Genomic DNA, 21352 nt, shown 5'->3' on the forward strand with positions numbered 1-21352 from the left:
CTCTTTTGGCCTCAGTGCCTTGGCCAGGCTAGTAGTTAAGGCCTTTCTCACTTAATGGGGAAACCCGTTTTTTTCAGGAAGTCAAGAGAAGCCACAGTCATTAATAATGGAGATTGGGCACTAGAACAGGCCAAAAGTCATGAAGAGCTGGGAGACAAGAGCCCCTCCTGGTATATTAAAGCACACCGTACCCAACCATCTGCAGGACTTCTCACTTTGACACAGACACAACACAAATAAAAACCCAGATCACAGCAAACCAGTGACTATATTTTAATAAATCAAAGTCTGGAATCCTAAGCCTCAAACGATTCCTTAGGACACTCCAGGAAGGCAGACATTCATTCGAGTGCAGATTCACTTACCACCTCATATATTTTTATGTGTACTAAGGTTCCATGTTGGCTGAGGGGAGGGGAGCAGAGCAGGGAAACTAAACTCCTAAGGTAAGACAGAGTTGAAGGCTGAGTGAGTTAATGGGAACTTTTCCAATGAAACTCCACGTTGCTACAAAATGTTTTGTTCTGATTTGCCATCACAGTAACCTGAAATACAGAAAACAAAGTCAATGACAGAAAGTTGGACCCAATGTTAAAAGTACATGGGGTATGTCAGGATGGCCTTAGGGCTCAGCTTTATTCAAATGTTTCTTGTAGGGTTACAGCTAGACGTGGCAGTAATTCATCTGTAATTCATTGGCATCCTTAAGGCTTTCTGAAATCCTTTGAATTTCTCCGGGGGCAAGACAGAGGGGACAGCATAGGAGCTGCTGTTTTAAAGTTTTCCTTTTACGTGCCCTTAAATTGCCTCACTGAATCTTTTCTTTAAAAAAAATGTTTAGTGGGGTTTTTTTGTTGTTGTTGCTGTTTTTTTTTTTTTTTGAGAGACAGAGAGAGAGAGAGAGAGACAGAGTGCAAGTTAGGGAGGGGCAGAGAGAGAGAGAGGGAGACACAGAATCTGAAGAAGCTCCAGCCTCCCAGCTGTCAGCACAGGGCTCAACATGGGGCTCAAACTCAACAACCATGAGATCATGACCTGAGCCAAAGTTGAAGGCTTAACTGACTGAGCCACCCAGGTGCCCCGCCTCACTGCATTTCAAAGGATCGGGAGCATATCCTCCTATCTCAGGAAGTGGAGGCCAAATCAGCCTGGCCTCAGTCACTCTGTGGGTGGTTCTATAGAATGTCCACCATGTCCTCTGTCACGTGTCAGCAGGCGGTTCTACAAGGAGGGTCGGGGTCACAGAACAACCATGGTTTGCATCCAACTCAATTACCTGTGGGAGGTTTGGGGCAACCTGTGTAATCTTTCATAGCCTGAGTTTTCTCATCTGTAGAATGTGGATCATGAGAGTATCTACTTCATGAGGTGTCTCTGAGGATTAAGTGACATAATTCAGGGAAAGGACTTGGTGTGGGGCCCGGCTGTGGTGAGATCCTTTGCGCACCCTCCATTTAGGCTGCCCCCAGGGTAGAGCATCAAAATCTTATTTTTTAATGTGTTTGGTTTAGGTTCATATCTGTTTGGTGTGGTATGGGCCAGCTAGTTAGATGACTGATGGAGGAGTTCAGTTCTGTTCTCTTTTTCTACATGTTAACATTACCCTATTTGGATTTTGAAACTCAGTTTCCCGTGGGAGTGAGTGTCATTTCAAAATAGACTGCACACTTTCCTCCAAAATGTTACTGGTTTTTAAAGCAAGATCAGACAGGGGTAGTGCTCGCTTAGGCAGCACATATGCTAAAAAAAAAAAAGATCAGATAAGAGTAACATCTATAAAAAGATTCAACGATTGTTCTGGGGAATCTCAAAAAACATAAGTGAGGAAAACCAGCTAGTCAATTTCATGGCACTCTAGTTCCATATGAGAAAAAGAGCATTTGTTGAAATGGTTCTGTTTCAAACTTGCTATGGTGAAGTCTCTCTTTAACTTATAAAAAAAATTGTTTTTATTTATTTTTGAGAGAGAGAGAGAGAGAGAGAGAGAGAGAGGCAGAGTGTGAGTGGGGAAGGGGCAGAGAAAGAGGGAGACACAGAATCCGAAGCAGGCTCCAGGCTCTGAGCTGTCAGCACAGACCCCGACACAGGGCTCAAACTCACGAGCCTTGAGATCACGACCTGAGCTAAAGTCGGATGCTTAGCCAACGGAGCCATCCAGGCACCCCTCTCTTTAACTTTGGCAGCAATGGCCATTATTTGCTGCCCGGCTCTTCACTGGGGCTACTGACTCCCTAAACAATATTAATTTTGTCAAAATGGTGTTTTGGGCAGTGTAGCCACACAGACTGGGCCTGGGGTAGCAGATATAAAGGAAGAGCCTGTCCTCTGCAGTTTGATTTAATTAAAAGTGCCAGGGTTTTGGAAAAGGGCTTTTGCCCATCCCTCCTGAAACAGCCCCATGATAAGGCCAGTGAAAGATCTGGTCAAGAAGGACCAAACTGGGCCCAACAGGGCTCCTGAGACTCCCTGTTTTCTCTCTCTGGCAGAAGCACCGTATTTCACTGGCATGTGGCCCAAACTCACTGCCCACTGACCCCTCAGGAGAGTGTGCGGTGCCCTGACCCTCACCCACTCACCGTTGTGAACGATCAGTCTGTACTGCCTGGCCAGGCACAGCTCATCCTGTCTCTGCCGCACGATTTTCTGCACGTCCAGGGGAAGGCCGTTGGGGTCGCGGGCAAACACGAAGGAGTAGCTGTCAGCGCAGGTGCCGTCAAGGTTCAGGAGACGGCAGGAGTACTGAACCGCGTAGGTGTCATAGTCGGTGTCGATGATCCAGTGGTCATCATCTGCAAGCCAGAAAGCCACACTGCCAGTGCCACTCCCTCAGCCAACTCAGGTGCCAGGGAAACTGACGAGCAGGCTCAAGAAACTGGTGACTTCTTGAAACTGGTTTTATTTCATTAGGAAACAGGAGACTACAGAGAATTCTGATGGCTTTTACAAAGCTGGGAAAATGAGAAAGCCTTTGTTCTTTGCAGAAAAGAACCCTGGAGTTGAGGGCGTGGGGGGCCGCGTTCACTTCAACGATTATCTCCCACCCTGACAATAAATGTGATTGTATCTATCCAAAGAACCACAGAGAATGTGGGCCCATCGAAAACCACAAAATAGACCTTTCTACTGTTGTCTTCTCCATCCATTTTCTAACAATGTCTGTGCCTTTGTGGCTGATGTCTTCTCACTGCCCTGCCGCCCCCCGATCCACTGGAGGACACCATTCTGATGATCCCCTTCACGGCTTTTCTGCTACACCCTAATTCTGGCTTAGAAACCTGACATGCTTCTTCATGCTGGCAAAAGAGAGTAATTTTTGTGTTGAGGACACAAGGTGCCCACCCTCTGACATCACATATTCATTCTTAGAAGCTTGTATTTTTCGGATCTCCCCTGACAGAGGCAGAGCTGAGCCCTTGAAGAATTTAGATTTTGTTTAGCCCTAAGGCTGGGAGGTAATAAGCCATGAAGAAGTATACACAAAGTGGTATAAATGTCAACAAAGGCTGGATGAGAAATAACATTAATAAGAATTATGTTTGAGAGATTTGGACTGGGGAAACAACAATGAATGCTCAGGTTTACCTGAATACCTTATATTTGGTAAAAAGTGCCACATCTCCAGGGTGCCTGGGTGGCTCAGTTGGTTAAGCATCCAACTCTTGATTTCAGTTCAGATCATGATCTCACAGTTCATGGGATCAAGCCCTGTGCTGGGCTCCATGCTGACAGCTCAGAGTCTGCTTGGGATTCTCTCTCTCCCTCTCTCTGCCTCTCCTGTGTGCACGGGCATGCTCTCTCTCTCAAGATACATCAATAAACTTTAAAAAAGGAACAAAATTTTAAAAATAAAACTTTTTTAAAAAGTGCCACATCTCTACTTAATTTAACATTCTCATTAACATGTAGCCACGGCTAGGACTTTCTGAGCAATTACTTATGCATCGGTCACTGTGTAAACAATTATTCCTCCCGTCTACCCAAAAGTCCACACTGTTATTCCTATTTTACAGATGAGGAAACTGAGGTACAGAGAAACTAAATAATTTACCCAAGATCACAAAGAGCAGGACAGAGCTGGAGCCCACAGGCCTAACATCTACACCACATTAATTCCAGGCAGTAGGTAACTTGGGGAAAGAGGGGACAAGAAACAAGAAACGAAAAGCCTCTGTGTCTCCATCTCTTTCCTGCCCAAGCCGTGAAGCAGGTGATGGTCCCTGTTCTATGTTGGTTCCATACGAGAGGAATGCAGAGGAACCCGGGTCCCCCGGCCTCAGAAAGCATAGGGGGACCTCTACTACCCACCTAAGCCACCTCAGGGTGTGCCTCTCAGCTCGGAGAACCCTGAGAGTGCCAGCTGAGGAGGGCTTCAGTGGGAATCCAGACCCACAGGATGGTGTGAATCCAGACCCGCAGGACAGCTTCAGTGTGAATCCAGACCCGCAGTTCAGCTCACTCCAGGCTCTCCAGGAGGAAGAGTGAGCCACTGCTGTACCTCCAGGCTTTCCCACGGGACAGGGTCCGAGGCCACAGCTGAGGGTGCCCAGACACAGGAGCTGGGCCAGGAACAGAAGCCATGGGGCCGGCTGCTGGGCCTCACCCTGACCAGGGCCTTCCCTCACTGGCTCCCCAGCCTCTGGGCAAAGTCTTCTTCCTCTGCAAATGAAGTCATTTCTTCCCTGGTGATGGGGCTCAGTGTGTCTGTCAGAGGTGCCCCAGCGGCCAACCCCTCAGACACAAATGTGCTCTCCTTTGAAATGCTGCCCCAATTCGAGATCGAGGCAGCTGTCAGCTCAGCAAATCTGCAGCTTAATTTTGTTTTTCCAAGATTGTTGCCAGAATGTGAATTCTGACTTAAGAACTAAATAGTTTTCAATGCTTGGTTTTAAGAAAATTGACTACTGTTCTTGACTTTTTTTTTTAAAAAAAGGCCTAAGTTGGTTTGGTTTATCTCCAGGTTCTTTTTGGCTAAATAGTTCAAAGAAGAAGAATTTAAATCCTAACAATCCTTGCCAGATTCTCCCTCCTAAGGCAAGAGATGAACTGCCTGAGCGCCACTTGAAAGAATAAACTTGGTCCTCCAGCCTCCTCCCTCCCAGCAGCTGGGGGTGGGTCACCCTGTAGAGCCAGAATCCCCCAGACATTTCTGGATAGTAGCTGTCTGCATGCAACAGAGCTGGGGAGGGAGAGTGATCAAGGCAGCGGCCATATGGCCAGGAGCCCCCGCAGCTGCCTCTATACTGTACCCACATGGACGGGTTTAGAGGTTTTAACTAAATGCCAGTCCAAAAAACAAAGAAAACACTCAGTAGACGGAGCTGTCTAAGTGACCTGGTTCCCTTGCAGATCTGTTGCTCAGTGCAGTGGGCCAGGAACAGGTCCCTTCAGCATCCTACACCTGTGTCCTCCCATCATCGAAAGTGAACAAACAGGTGAAAAGCTCCCTCCAGTTCTCGGTCTAATAGTCCAGTAGAGCCGGATGGTGGGTGTGATGCTATTTCTAATTGCCCCCCCCCACTCCCCACCAAAGTCCAGCAGGCCCTGACAAAGTGAATGGAGTCTGAGACCTTGAAACTTGAGTAAGCAAAGATAATCTTTGGATTGAATTATCTAGAGCAGTTTCTCAAGCTTCACTGTGCAGAAGGAGCATACCTAAGGACCATACCAAAACTGCCAACTCTGGGGCCCGACCCCAAGAGTTTCTGATTCAGAAAGTCTGGGTTTGAGCTCACAAGTCTGCACTTTTAACAAGCACCCAGCTGATCCAGACGTAGGTGGTCTGGGGACCCAGGTTTCAAGAACTGATGTACATAATGTTGTTATGTAGCCTGCACAGGCTCCTTTACCAGCAGAGTGATAGACTTTATCTGGAAGACAGACAAAGGAGAGTCTTTGTCCAGGTCTTTCAGGAATGGTCCAAAACAATAATGACCAAAGCTGATATTTTCTGAGCACTCATTATGCATCAGGTTAAGCATTTTTCATGCATTACCTTAATTTGTCCTTCCAACAATCTTATGAAATAGGAACTATTCTTTATCCCCATTTCTGTTAAGGAAATCAAAGTTCAGAGAGGCTAGTCAATGGTAAAGCCTACATTCCACCGAGATCGGTTGATGATGGCATTCCTTAACCCCTGAGACATCCTGTTTGCTGCTGGCAGAGCTGGGGCAGAAGGAGGCCAGGATAGAGCATGCCCAAGGCTGGGGCAGCAAGCCATGTTGGAGTCTGCTGACACTGACACTTAATATTCAACTTGAGAGATTTACTGCATTTATTTTTAAAATAACATGACAACAAATTTAGCGAGCCTTTGTTCCTGAGCTATTTTCTCTGCATAAGTGTACCTCGTTTTAAACACATCTGTTTGGTGAAATGCAGCATGTGAAGAGGGGGAGAGACTAAGAATGCAGGTCACTCTCTGAGGCTTCAGACCCTCCTGACCAAGTCAGGGTTTAATGCCAGACCAAGATCAAGGAAGAAAGAAATTGGCACAAGGAGAGATGGTAGAGTTTGCAAAAGCCCCCCACCTCCCCAGGCCCCAAAGCATGTAAGAGACAGGAAGGTAGAAACAACAAATCATACGGTCTGTGGGACACTTAGAAAACACTGGGGCAGCTCATGCCCTGGGCAAAGAGGTATCACTAAGTGCCACTAAGTAGCCACGTGGCCCTGGGCTAGTCACTTCTCTAAAAGATACCTCAGTTTCTTCACTTGTAAAATGAGAGGCTTGAACTGATGGTCTCTGTGGGACCTCCCATCCCGTGCCCAGAAGATGAAATATAACTCATGCCTGGGGAGAAAACGAAGCACTAATAATCTACACTTGCAGAGAACACACATCTCAGGCATTTTTCTAACTTTCTGCAGGTCAACTTACTGCATCCAGAAGACAACTCCATGAGGCAAGGGTTATGATCACCTCCTTTTGTAGAGGAGAAAACTGAGGCACTGACAGGATAAGGAACACACTTGAGTTCCCACAGGTAGTGGGTCGAGTTAGGATTTGAACTCAGGCAGTCTAACTTTTAAACCCGGCAGGCTCGGGGCACCTGGGTGGCTCAGTCGGTTAAGCGTCCGACTTCAGCTCAGGTCATGATCTCACGGTCCATGAGTTCAAGCCCCACGTCGGGCTCTGGGCTGATGGCTCAGAGCCTGGAGCCTGCTTCCCTCCCTCTTCTGTGTCTCCCTCTCTCTCTGCCCCTCCCCCGTTCATGCTCTGTCTCTCTCTGTCTCAAAAATAAATAAACGTTAAAAAAAAAAAATTTAAACCCTGCATGCTTGACCACTATCCAGCACTGCTTCTTTCCTGAAAGGGAATCTCACAAGGAACTGAATTCTGAGCCTTCCATATTGTAGTCATCTCACTGAATATCTATAGCCATCGCTTTAAAGATTTTAAGTTGTTTTTGTTTTTGGTTTTTTGCCTCCAGATGAAATCCTAGGTAGAATCTCAACCTACCAGAGGTAAAAGCAAGACTAATCTGGTTTGGTAGCAAAGGAGGGGGTAGGACACAAGAAGCAAACCCCACCTCCTCATCGGGTTCTCTCCCACTCTTCCCAAATGCACTACCAGCAGAATCCTAGTTCTTTCCAGAGTGGATCTCAAAATGCAACAGAGCATTATGTGTTTACATTTACTAAAAATTAGTAATCTTGTACCCCCAGTATTGATTTTTGTAATTCATTACCAGAAAAGCATATCTTTCACACTAAATGAATCACTCTAGAAAGTTTTGTTGCATTATTTAAAATACTTTTTTACTACTTACCTGGGAGTTGGAATCCCTGGCTTTTGACACTGGCTCCCACAAGCTTGTATGACCGTGGGCAAATCAATACTTTCTCTTGGTCTCAGTTTATTCATCTGTATATTAAACCCCCTTTGTAGGGGTAACTCCCTAAGATCCCATGATATGTCCCCCTTGGCCTGCATTATTTCCTGGGTACCAAATGGATTCCAGATGTGAAATTTAAGAGAAATGGAAAGAAAGTCAAAAAGGCAGGTAAATGTTGTGTTCTTATGATCAGCCTAGATTTTAGGATGTTTTTCTGAGTCTTCGACACCCTGTCTGTCCCCCATCTGAGTTTTGGTGCTTGGGAGAAAGCAGAGAGATCAGTGCCACCCAGAGCACTGTGCTTGGCTCAGAATCTCAGCATCTGCAGGCAGGGCACCCCGGAGTCAGCCAACCCTATGCACAGTGTTCCCCACATCCTTGGATAAAGGTCTCCCAGCCTCTGCTGGGGCCCCAAGTAACCAAGCTGTCTCAGGGATTCAGCCCAATGAAATGGAGGAAATACAAAACCAGGGTGAATGGTGAGGTGGGATGGGTCTTGGGGAGGTGGGAAGTCTGAGCATGGAGAAGGCTACACACCTTGGCACAGTGGCTGGATAGGAAAATGGCAGAAGGAGGTCACCTAACAAGCCCAAAGTCCTTTTGAGCTTGGGCCAGGTTTTCTGAGCTGGAGGTAGGGAAAGTGGGCAGGGAGGGGGCCTGGTCAGTCCCAATCTCACCTCCCCAACCTCAGGCCCTGCTCAGGGTTCCTGCCACTTACAGACCATTCTTTCCAAGGGTGCCGCTGAAGAAGAAACTCGGCAATCTGGCCAGGTATGACCCCCCATCCCCTGAGAGTCCTACTGAACTGACTACTCACTTCCTTTCTGGAGAAAGGACGCTACGCCCCAATACTTCATCTTGAACTTAGCAGAGTCCTCAGTGTCTGTGAAGGTGCCCACCATGTCTGCGCACACGTCCCAATTACTGCAAAAGCCAAAGAGATCCTGAGCCAGGCCGACAAAGGGCTTCCTCCCACCATCCCACCCGGAGGCTGCCCCCCCCCCCCGCCCTCCCTAGTCAGGGTTGGGTGCTCAGCTGGAGATGGGGGGCTGAGGGAGGCTCTGACTTCAAAAGACGGACTCGGCCCTTGGCCGTGGCGCTCATCTGGCCATTCTCATCCACAGAGAACTCGGCGACGATGTTGTCCTGCAGAAAGAGGCCCTCGGGGTCCTTCTTGGCCATGGCGTACCAGGTCCCGGAGAACTGCGAAAGAGGCGAGTGCGGGGTTTGGAGGCTCGGCGTGCAGGGCCGGCCTCCGGGAAGGGAGGACGCGGGGCACCGGGGACCGCCCGGCAGATACCTACCCGAGCCTTGTCGAAGTTCTCCTTCACTCGGAAGCTGCTCACCCGGCAGTCGCGTTCCGCCCGGGCGCTGCCCAGCGCGGCCAGAAGCACCAGCGCCCACACCCACGCCATCGTGCCCAGAAGTCCGTCCTGCGGGTACCGCGCGCCGTGAGCGCCCGCCCGCGACCCCCGGGCCCTGCCCGCCACCCCCGCCCGCGACCCCCGGCCCTGTCCGCCCGCCAGCCCGCGACCCCCGGCCGGCTCGCGGCCCCCGGCCCCGGCCCCGGCCCCCGCCCCGCCGCCGCTCACCGCCCGGAGCTGCGCGCAAGCCTGGTGGCGGCGTGGTGCGCGTGGAGCCAGGGAGACGAGCGCGCCGCAGGGGCCGCCCGGGCGCTTTATAGCCCCGGCGGGAGGGGGGTCGCGCTTTCGTAACGGCCGGGGGTGAAAGACCGAGGGGAGGCGCCGGGCCGGCCGGCCAGCACTTGCATAACGCGACCTGACTCACCGCCGCCCGGGGCAGGGAGGGTCCCTTTGGGCGGGAGCCTCACCTCCGGGGCCGCCGCGGGCGGTGGGGCTGCCGCGCGGGGTGGCCTCGGCCGAGTCGCGGATACAAGCTCTGGCCTGGTCACTCGGCACTCGTGCCAGCGACCGCCAGCTGCGGCCTGGGGTGGCCTCGGGGCCCGGTGGCTCTGGCTGCAGGCGCAGGTCGGCCTGGCGGGAAGACCGTGGCCTCTCCCAGGGGGAGGGGGGACCCCGGGATGCTGGCCGGTGCCTCGGCGCCCGCGCCCCGGGCCCGTGCCAGATTGGCCTCTCTAACCTCCGACGGCCAGTTGTGCAGGGGGTTGGGGATATTTCGGCCAAGGAGCTTTTCATTTTATAAAGGACGTATTTTACTCTCTTTCGGGAGAGTTGTGGTACTTTCTGGGTCAATATTTGTTCTTTAGTTTCAACATCTTTAGAAGCATTAAAATCCTCCCTGTTAAATATTCTCCAGAAACGAACCCTGGTCAGAGCAGGAAATACTTGAGCAACCTCGGTGGTCGCCTACTTACTCTGTGGCACTTCGCTCAAACCGCTTTGAAACACGTCTACCAATTGTTTATGATGCAATTTTATTTCAAAGCCATAGTGGAATTTTGTTTTGTCTTCAAAATACCTAAGGTGAGTTCGCTGAAGAGTGGACAGGAGCTGGGAGGCGAACAAAATTCTATGGTCAATTGAGGCAAAATGCTGTGACTCGTTATGCTATTTTGCCTACCTGATGGTACCATTTACTGACCATGTTTTTGTCGTATCTTTCAAAGTTAGCGTTCCTCGCATGGGTCAAAGAAGTCAGAGGATGCAGCATTTGATTGAATGAGAGTTAGTGGTGTGTCGAAGAAGCAGGCGCCTTCCTAGAACTCTCTGGACATCCACCTGCCTGGTTCTCTGCTTCCACCTGCCACCTTGCCCTCCATCCCTGCCTCCTCCCCCAACTTGACTCTTTAGGGTGTCTCTGGAGAGCCAATGATGATGCATTTAACTCCTTACTGCCCCAGAGGGAGGAAAGCCCTGTTCTGGCCAACCGGCTACTTAGGAGATGTTCTGGTTAGGCCAGTTTTATCACAGGACGAATCATCCCAAATAGCTCAAATAAGAGCTGCCCTTGCAGGGCCCGTGTGGGGGGAGGTACACGTGGCAGTGTATGTGCACCCCGGGTGGGAAATGACTTTCGGGCATCTTTCTCCTGTCCAATCAGTGCTTGGACCCCCTCCTCAACATTCCAGAGTCAAGCCCTTCCAGCTTCTTCTCCAACAGGTCCAGTGATGGAGGGAGAGCTCTTGGCCGAGTGTAACTGCCCTTGGATGGTTATTACTACCAGAAAAGTTCTCCTGGGAACCGCATCCCTTTCATCTGTTTCCCCTAGAACATGTGCTGGTGGTCCTTGCACACGCTACGTGCTGAATAAATGCAGGGAATTTCAGCGCACTGTATGGCGATTGTTTCTGCCACATGTTTTTTCATGTGTTAGATGTGTAAGAGGTGCTGTAACTGTTCCTTCTCCTCTCTCTCTTTTATTGATCTGTCGTGAACCTTGGTGTCCCAGATACCAGCAAAGAAAAACAGTTTATTTTGGCATTCTCTCTCAAATTTCTTCCTGACTGCAAATAGGTGAATACAGGTCAACTGATGTTTTTAACATTGGTGCTTTGAAATTTGTCCTCATAAAGTAATTTTTTTCAAATATTCGTGTATCTATATAATAAAAACAGGAAAAGATGTTCATGGTGATTACCTCTGTGTGATAGGATTAAGGACATTTGAAGGTTGTTTTTGTTTTTTGTTTTTTGATTTGTACCTTTTTGTACTTTCCAGAGTTTCCTAGAGTGAAAATGTTTAATCAGAAAACAAAACAAATATTCTCATTACAAACATTTTTCTCCCTCCCCCCAGAAGTAAAGTTATGTTTTAAATTATGGATCATAGATGATATACACAAAAGTTCATTTGCTGCCATACTTCATGGAAAAGGCAGACCATGAGTCTTTCATCTTGGTATCTGCCCCTCCCCCAACTTTTCCATGAGATTTATTAAGAGACTTTCACTTAGTAGGTACTCACTTAACAGACATTGACTTCATTTGTTTTATTGAAATGAATCACTTTAGGTAGGCTTCATAAAAGATTTATTTAAAAAGACTTGGCCAGAGGTCATTCTTTCTACAGTATAATTTCTCAGGATTCAGCGCTTATCGCAGAGGTGGGAGCTAGTCTTCCAGCAAAAAATGTGCATTCCTCTTCCATGGTGGAGAGTTGTGGAGAAGAGACTTTTTTGCCAGAAGGCACCTCCCCACTTCCTGTAGCTCCATAAAGCCACATGCCTAAGTCTGGTGGATGGAATGTGGACAAAAGTGCTGTGTGTCAGTCCCAGACAGGGCTTGTAAAAGCTGCCTGTCCAATCATCCGTGCCGTCTCTCTTCCCTCATCTGCCAGCCGGCAGAGACGCCACAACCCGGGACCCCACCAGTGACTAACTTTTTTGAGAATGAAAAATAAACTTCCGTTGGGTTAAGCTGCTGAGATTTGGGGGGTTTACCTGTAACAGAATAGTGTAACCTTAATGAATACAGCAACAAGCAAGTCACTAGCTCCTAGGAAATATGGAAAGATGTTTTACCATAATTGAAAGAAAAGCTAAGGCAAAGAACTTTATGTCCTTACCCTCGTAACAATTAAGCATTTCAAACCAACTCCATTTCATGCAAACTGACATTTACATCCACATCCTGACAGAAAGGCCAAGGAAAATGAAAAACAAGGAAATTGGGTAGCGTTTATCTTCCGACTACCTTTAAAAGATGCCAAAATAATTGGTGGGAAAATGAAAAGATTACTTATTCGGCCAACTTTTTCAGGTGCAAAGGGTCAAACTAATTTTTTCAACAGGTTTCTTTTCAGTGGTTACAAAGTCATCAGTCAGTGTCCTCAATTTAGGTGAAAATAACATGGATCCCCCCAAGTGAATTATTCCTGAGACACCTGGTCCCACCCATCAATTCGGTGTGTACAGAGATTCCTGTGAGCAGATGTGTAAGGTGAAAGGAGCCCTTTGCACTTGGCTGCCAGGATGTAACTGAAATCCCTGCCTTTGGGGGGTGCCTTTTGGTGATGACCAATAGTGGGAACAGAGAACCTGGCTGAGGTGGAACTGAAGAGTGTATTCAGTAGAATGATCTGAAACGTACTTGGTTAATCCAGGGTATTGTTGCTAGTTTTGTGTGGGTGCTTCAATCTCATGTGCATATGACTTGGCTATTATATAAGCACTGCTTCCTGTAGAAATAAGTCAACTGCAGTAGAAAATGTTAGCAACAATAGAAGTATTACATCTGTTTATTAGTATAGTATACTACTGAGAAACACAAACTTGTTAAGCAGAAAGTTTAAGGAAGTGAAACGATTCTTTTGTACATCTGTAGGCTTTTAAAAGAGTTCCTGGAATTTTTATTTAACTTTTTTTAAATTGGTGTTTAATAACATTTTCATATATATATATATATATGTGTGTGTGTGTGTGTGTGCATATAATTCCTTAAAGGAAGTGTCTTTGTATATTCCCCTACAGCAGCTAGTATGGGGTCTTGTGTACCAGTGGGTACACTTTTTCATTTAATCCTATTTAAACTGGCAGTTTGGGGTAGCTGTGTGACCTTGAGCTAGTTAACTTAATTTCTCTGTGCTTCAATTTCTCGCCTGTAAAATACAGACAATCACAGTACCTACCTCCTTAAGTTCTTGTAAGAATTAAATGAGTTAATATATGTAAGGGTCTTAGAAGAGTACCTGGCACCGATTATATATTATAATGTTAGCTATTCTTATGATCACTTTTTTATTATCAATACCTTGCGGCTTATATTTCTAAAATTATTCTGAGTAAGTGGAATGTTGCTTTCACATTGACCTAGTTGTTGTTTCAGAGATGTTTTATCTAAATAAATGATAATTAATGTCTGTAATATCTTAGAAATGTTGACATAAAAATTAAACAATGAAGTTCAACAAAGTCAACAAGTATTGTGTAGTATTAGAAACTCAGGGGTGCCTGGGTGGCTCAGTCAGTTAACCGTCTGACTCTTGATTTTGGCTCATGTCATGATCTCACTACTTGTGAGTTCGAGCCCCACATCAGGCTTTGTGCTGACAGTGCAGAGCCTGCTTGGGATTCGCTCTCTCTCTGCCCCTCCCCCCGCCTCAAAAATAAAATAAGCATTTAAAAAAATTTTTAATTCATTCTAAGTAGTATGTTTGGTGATTTAAAAAAATATTGTTATTTTCTTACATTTGTTTTTTTCAGTGCCTTGTACTGAGCAGCCAATAAGTAACACAAAGTTCTTGTCAGCACTTGCCAGGGACTCTGCAGGAACCACCCTGAGCAACAAGGGCAGTGAAGACAATAGGACTTGGTCAAAGACAGGAGGAGAGAGATAGGCAGGCTTTCAGAATTTCCCTTAAAAAAAATCTTTGTATAAAATGCCATGCAGTACTCAAAGTAGTCCCCAGTGACCCCTCTTTCCTTGCTTGCTTTTTTCTTAAGTTTATTTATTTTGAGTTGGGGGGAAGGGAAGGGCAGAGAGAGAGGGAGAGAGAGAAACCCAAGCAGGCTCTGCATTGTCAGCACAGAGCCCAACACGGGGCTCGATCTCACGAACTGTGAGATCATGACCTGAGCTGAAATCAAGAGTCGGATATTTAACTGACATCCCTTCAGGTGCCCCTCACTTGCTTTTTCTAACTTAAACAATTGCCTGCTCCTGTCAATTGATGCCTAGAATTCCCAAGCAACCTCACCCATAGCCTATGAAAATAACCTTAAAAATTTTGTCTATTGGGGTGCCTGGGTGGCTCAGTTGGCTAAGCCTCAGACTTTGGCCTAGGTCATGATCTCGTGGTTTGGGAGTTTCAGTCCCATGTTGGGATCTATGCTGACCACTCAGAGCCTGGAGCCTGTTTTGGATTCTGTGTGTGTGTCTCTCTCTCTGTCCCTCCCTGCTCACACTCTTGCTTTCTCTCAAAACCAAGTAAACGTTAAAAAAAATTTTTTTAACTTTATGAATGCATGAATTTATTACACAAATTATATATGTTCATTATAGACACTTGAGAAAAATCATATAGGCAAAAAAAAGAAGTTTAATGTGATAAATCCCATCACTTTGAAATAATCACTGTTACCATGCTGGTATACACACCTCCATGTATGTGTATATAAGTGGAATTGTATGGCAAAACTATCCTGCAGTTTACTACATATCGTAAATATTTCTTCATGTCAATAAACAGGCCTTTACAGTAGGGTTATTAATAAATGTAGTTTCTATTCTGTGGATACAATGCCATTTACTTACTCAAACTCCTATTGTTGAATATCTATTTTTGATCTTTTATATTTGTACTTTTCATGAACACCCTTGTAACAACATTAATCACATACAATCTTAATTATTTTTGCAAGATAAATTCATAAAAGCAGAATTGCAGGGTCAAAGCCTATACACATTTTTAGAGTATTTGATAATGAACAAAATGCAATAAAGCTGCTTAATCTGTATCCCTATGTCCAGTATTTCTTTCCTCCACCTCATCTTTCTAAGCACTACTAGATTAGATTTGTGGAAAAGTACCCTCATAATGTTTTTTCCTGCCCCCCAAACTTACCAGGGTTCAAAATCCTCAGCCTCGTCTCTGAGACTCCTGTAATCTGAGCCCAACCTGCCTTTTCATATTCAGCTCTCACTCTTCCCCGTTACTCTACACCCCATGCTATTGCTCCTGTTGTGACTACCATCTGGAACACACTCGATTTCCTCCCCATCTCCACCCATTAATCCCTTTTCTGAACTCTCATAGCCATACGTATGTACCTCATTTCTGGCATTTATCATGCTCTGTTCCATGTCTTACAACTCTTTATGTATTACTTTTAACTCCCGTATTATACCACAAGTGTGTGTGAAATTGGGATCAAGACTTACTTGTTGCCTGCATCCCCCCTGAGTAGAAGTGTAACAGTCAGGATTGATTTGGATGTGCTGCAGTAACAAATAGCCCTCATCTCTCAGAGCTAAAAACAAGAAAGGTTTATTTCTCACTCATGCTACACGTCCCATCTCAGGTCAGCAGGAGGCTCTGTTCCAGGACATCCTCACTTGGAATCAGGAGGCCCCTCCATCTGGAACTGATGTGGCAGCAGGAAAATGGAGAGTAGAGGGTCTTAAGCTGGCAATTAATCGTTCTTACCTGAAAGAGACATTTCTGTCCACAACCCATAGGCAAAGTTGATCACGTGGCCCTATAGGGGAGGAGGGCAGGAAAGAATAACCTCATATAACGAGGAGGAGGAGAGAATAAGAAGAGGGGGAACATGAAGTCTCTACCACGGAGGCTAATATGGCGGCTTGTGATGGATAATCAATAGACATGTTGAAAGAATGAGCAAATCACAAATCAGGAGTAATTATAAAAGCAAAAATAAAGAATGGTGGCAATAATAGAATGTGTTTCATTTTTAAATTAATTTTTATTTTTATAAGTAGAGGAATGTTAACATCTGTGGGTATTTTGTTTTTCCTATTATGTATCTGCATATGGAATATAGATATGTGTTTTTTCCTCTCTGCTTATGAGGGAAGGATGGAACTAGGGAACTGTGAGTACACAACATACTTTTGGCAGAAGTTGGAGCTGTGCCGTAGGCACACAAAAGAACTAGGTGGTGTTATGCCCAGAATCTGTGATTCCCAAAGACCACCAGGGAGCCGAGTCTGATGCAAAAGCAAAGAGCCTTGGAGGGAAGATGGCAGCGTAGGAGGACGCTGGGCTCACCGCGCGTCCTGCTGATCACTTAGATTCCACCTACACCTGCCTAAATAACCCAGAAAACCGCCAGAGGATTAGCAGAACGGAGTCGCTGGAGCCAAGCGCAGACGAGAGGCCCACGGAAGAGGGTAGGAAGGGCGGCGAGGGAGCCGGGGCGGAGGGGCGGCTCGCCGGCCAAGCAGAGTCCCTGAGTCTGGCTTGCAAAAGCGGAGGGGCCTGACGGACTGTGTTCCGACAGCAAGCGCGACTTAGCATCTGAGAGGTCATAAGTTAACAGCTCTGCTCGGAACGCGGGAAGGCTGGAGGACAAAGGGAGCTGGAGAGCTGCGGAGCCCCCGGACGACAGAGCTCAGTTTGGTGGGGAACAAAGGCGCTCGCCAGCGCCATCTCCCCCGCCTCATCCCCCAGCCAAAATCCCAAAGGGAACCGGTTCCTGCCAGGGAAATTGCTCGCTCAGCGCAAACACCCAACTCTGCTTCTGCGGAGCCAAACCTCCGGCAGCGGATCTGACTCCCTCCCACGGCCACAGGGCCCCTCCTGAAGTGGATCACCTAAGGAGAAGCGAGCTAAGCCTGCCCCTCCTGCCGCCGTGCACCTTGCCTACCCACCCCAGCTAATACGCCAGATCCCCAGCATCACAAGCCTGGCAGTGTGCAAGTAGCCCAGACGGGCCACGCCACCCCACAGTGAATCCCGCCCCTAGGAGAGGGGAAGAGAAGGCACACACAGTCTGACCGTGGCCCCAGCGGTGGGCTGGGGGCAGACATCAGGTCGGACTGCGGCCCCGCCCACCAACTCCAGTGATACACCACAGCACAGGGGAAGTGCCCTGCAGGTCCTCACCGCACCAGGGACTATCCAAAATGACCAAGCGGAAGAATTCCCCTCAGAAGAATCTCCAGGAAATAACAACAGCTAATGAGCTGATCAAAAAGGATTTAAATAATATAACAGAAAGTGAATTTAGAATAATAGTCATAAAATTAATCGCTGGGCTTGAAAACAGTATACAGGACAGCAGAGAATCTCTTGCTACAGAGATCAAGGGACTAAGGAACAGTCACGAGGAGCTGAAAAACGCTTTAAATGAAATGCAAAACAAAATGGAAACCACCACGGCTCGGATGGAAGAGGCAGAGGAGAGAATAGGTGAACTAGAAGATAAAGTTATGGAAAAAGAGGAAGCTGAGAAAAAGAGAGATAAAAAAATCCAGGAGTATGAGGGGAAAATTAGAGAACTAAGTGATACACTAAAAAGAAATAATATACGCATAATTGGTATCCCAGAGGAGGAAGAGAGAGGGAAAGGTGCTGAAGGGGTACTTGAAGAAATAATAGCTGAGAACTTCCCTGAACTGGAGAAGGAAGAAGGCATTGAAATCCAAGAGGCACAGAGAACTCCCTTCAGACGTAACTTGAATCGATCTTCTGCACGACATATCATAGTGAAACTGGCAAAATACAAGGATAAAGAGAAAATTCTGAAAGCAGCAAGGGGTAAACGTGCCCTCACATATAAAGGGAGACCTATAAGACTCGTGACTGATCTCTCTTTTGAAACTTGGCAGGCCAGAAAGAATTGGCACGAGATTTTCAGTGTGCTAGACAGAAAAAACATGCAGCTGAGAATCCTTTATCCAGCAAGTCTGTCATTTAGAATAGAAGGAGAGATAAAGGTCTTCCCAAACAAACAAAAACTGAAGGAATTTGTCACCACTAAACCAGCCCTACAAGAGATCCTAAGGGGGACCCTGTGAGACAAAGTACCAGAGACATCACTACAAGCATAAAACATACAGACATCACAATGACTCTAAACCCGTATCTTTCTATAATAACACTGAATGTAAATGGATTAAATGCGCCAACCAAAAGACATAGGGTATCAGAATGGATAAAAAAACAAGACCCATCTATTTGCTGTCTACAAGAGACTCATTGTAGATCTGAGGACACCTTTAGATTGAGAGTGAGGGGATGGAGAACTATTTATCATGCTACTGGAAGCCAAAAGAAAGCTGGAGTAGCCATACTTATATCAGACAAACTAGACTTTAAATTAAAGGCTGCAACAAGAGATGAAGAAGGACATTATATAATAGTTACAGGGTCTATCCATCAGGAAGAGCTAACAATTATAAATGTCTATGTGCCGAATACTGGAGCCCCCAAATATATAAAACAATTACTCATAAACATAGGCAACCTTATCGATAAGAATGTGGTAATTGCAGGGGACTTTAACACCCCACTTACAGAAATGGATAGATCATCTAGACACACGGTCAATAAAGAAACAAGGGCCCTGAATGAGACATTGGATCAAACGGACTTGACAGATATATTTAGAACTCTGCATCCCAAAGCAACAGAATATACTTTCTTCTCGAGTGCACATGGAACATTCTCCAAGATAGATCATATACTGGGTCACAAAACAGCCCTTCATAAGTTTACAAGAATTGAAATCATACCATGCATACTTTCAGACCACAATGCTATGAAGCTTGAAATCAACCACAGAAAAAAGTCTGGAAAACCTCCAAAAGCATGGAGGTTAAAGAACACCCTATTAACGAATGAGTGGGTCAACCAGGCAATTAGAGAAGAAATTAAAAAATATATGGAAACAAACGAAAATGAAAATACAACAATCCAAACGCTTTGGGATGCAGCGAAGGCAGTCCTGAGAGGAAAATACATTGCAATCCAGGCCTATCTCAAGAAACAAGAAAAATCCCAAATACAAAATCTAACAGCACACCTAAAGGAAATAGAAGCAGAACAGCAAAGGCAGCCTAAACCCAGCAGAAGAAGAGAAATAATAAAGATCAGAGCAGAAATAAACAATATAGAATCTAAAAAAACTGTAGAACAGATCAACGAAACCAAGAGTTGGTTTTTTGAAAAAATAAACAAAATTGACAAACCTCTAGCCAGGCTTCTCAAAAAGAAAAGGAAGATGACCCAAATAGATAAAATCATGAATGAAAATGGAATTATTACAACCAATCCCTCAGAGATACAAACAATTATCAGGGAATACTATGAAAAATTATATGCCAACAAATTGGACAACCTGGAAGAAATGGACAAATTCCTGAACACCCACACTCTTCCAAAACTCAATCAGGAGGAAATAGAAAGCTTGAACAGACCCATAACCAGCGAAGAAATTGAATCGGTTATCAAAAATCTCCCAACAAATAAGAGTCCAGGACCAGATGGCTTCCCAGGGGAGTTCTACCAGATGTTTAAAGCAGAGATAATACCTATCCTTCTCAAGCTATTCCAAGAAATAGAAAGGGAAGGAAAACTTCCAGACTCGTTCTATGAAGCCAGTATTACTTTGATTCCTAAACCAGACAGAGACCCAGTAAAAAAAGAGAACTACAGGCCAATATCCCTGATGAATATGGATGCAAAAATTCTCAATAAGATACTAGCAAATCGAATTCAACGGCATATAAAAAGAATTATTCACCATGATCAAGTGGGATTCATTCCTGGGATGCAGGGCTGGTTCAACATTCGCAAATCAATCAACGTGATCCATCACATTCACAAAAAAAAAGAGAAGAACCATATGATCCTGTCAATCGATGCAGAAAAGGCCTTTGACAAAATCCAGCACCCTTTCTTAATAAAAACCTTGAGAAAGTCGGGATAGAAGGAACATACTTAAAGATCATAAAAGCCATTTATGAAAAACCCACAGCTAACATCATCCTCAACGGGGAAAAACTGAGAGCTTTTTCCCTGAGATCAGGAACACGACAGGGATGCCCACTCTCACCGCTGTTGTTTAACATAGTGCTGGAAGTTCTAGCATCAGCAATCAGACAACAAAAGGAAATCAAAGGCATCAAAATTGGCAAAGATGAAGTCAAGCTTTCGCTTTTTGCAGATGACATGATATTATACATGGAAAATCCGATAGACTCCACCAAAAGTCTTCTAGAACTGATACATGAATTCAGCAAAGTTGCAGGATACAAAATCAATGTACAGAAATCAGTTGCATTCTTATACACTAACAATGAAGCCACAGAAAGACAAATAAAGAAACTGATCCCATTCACAATTGCACCAAGAAGCATAAAATACCTAGGAATAAATCTAACCAAAGATGTAAAGGATCTGTATGCTGAAAACTATAGAAAGCTTATGAAGGTAATTGAAGAAGATTTAAAGAAATGGAAAGACATTCCCTGCTCATGGATTGGAAAAATAAATATTGTCAAAATGTCAATACTACCCAAAGCTATCTACACATTCACTGCAATCCCAATCAAAATTGCACCAGCATTCTTCTCGAAACTAGAACAAGCAATCCTAAAATTCATACGGAACCACAAAAGGCCCCGAATAGCCAAAGGAATTTTGAAGAAGAAGACCAAAGCAGGAGGCATCACAATCCTAGACTTTAGCCTCTACTACAAAGCTGTAATCATCAAGACAGCATGGTATTGGCACAAAAACAGACACATAGACCAATGGAATAGAATAGAAACCCCAGAACTAGACCCACAAACGTATGGCCAACTCATCTTTGACAAAGCAGGAAAGAACATCCAATGGAAAAAAGACAGCCTTTTTAACAAATGGTGCTGGGAGAACTGGACAGCAACATGCAGAAGGTTGAAACTAGACCACTTTCTCACACCATTCACAAAAATAAACTCGAAATGGATAAAGGACCTAAATGTGAGACAGGAAACCATCAAAACCTTAGAGAAGAAAGCAGGAAAAGACCTCTCTGACCTCAGCCGTAGCAATCTCTTACACATCCCCAAAGGCAAGGGAATTAAAAGCAAAAGTGAATTACTGGGACCTTATGAAGATAAAAAGCTTCTGCACAGCAAAGGAAAC

The 21352-nt window shown here is 45.6% G+C and overlaps 1 protein-coding gene across 1 annotated transcript; it reads right to left on the reverse strand.

The window, feature by feature from the left end:
* Nucleotides 1-260: 260 nt before the first annotated feature.
* On the reverse strand, nucleotides 261-9534 carry RBP4 (retinol binding protein 4). The gene is made up of 6 exons (XM_047072650.1): nucleotides 9431-9534; nucleotides 9143-9271; nucleotides 8905-9041; nucleotides 8656-8762; nucleotides 2577-2789; nucleotides 261-545 (listed from the first exon to the last, which is right to left on the reverse strand). Exons 2-6 carry the CDS (start codon nucleotides 9251-9253, stop codon nucleotides 508-510), a joined length of 606 nt encoding a protein of 201 aa, XP_046928606.1. The 5' UTR covers nucleotides 9254-9271; nucleotides 9431-9534; the 3' UTR covers nucleotides 261-507.
* Between the last annotated feature and the right edge of the window lie 11818 nt (nucleotides 9535-21352).

The sequence above is a fragment of the Lynx rufus genome, unplaced genomic scaffold (assembly GCF_022079265.1).
Source record: "Lynx rufus isolate CCGP_SWC_20201006 ecotype Redwood Valley unplaced genomic scaffold, mLynRuf1.p SCAF_11, whole genome shotgun sequence".
NCBI lineage: Eukaryota > Metazoa > Chordata > Mammalia > Carnivora > Felidae > Lynx > Lynx rufus.

What these genes read in the sequence shown, in the direction of transcription:
- RBP4 (XM_047072650.1), bottom strand. Translation starts at nt 9,253, where the DNA reads ATGGCGTGGGTGTGGGCGCTGGTGCTTCTGGCCGCGCTGGGCAGCGCC. An exon ending in AGAACTTCGACAAGGCTCGG is followed by an intron (nt 9,042 to 9,142) that starts GTAGGTATCTGC and finishes CCTCTTTCGCAG; the next exon opens with TTCTCCGGGACCTGGTACGC. An exon ending in GGCCGAGTCCGTCTTTTGAA is followed by an intron (nt 8,763 to 8,904) that starts GTCAGAGCCTCC and finishes TGGCTTTTGCAG; the next exon opens with TAATTGGGACGTGTGCGCAG.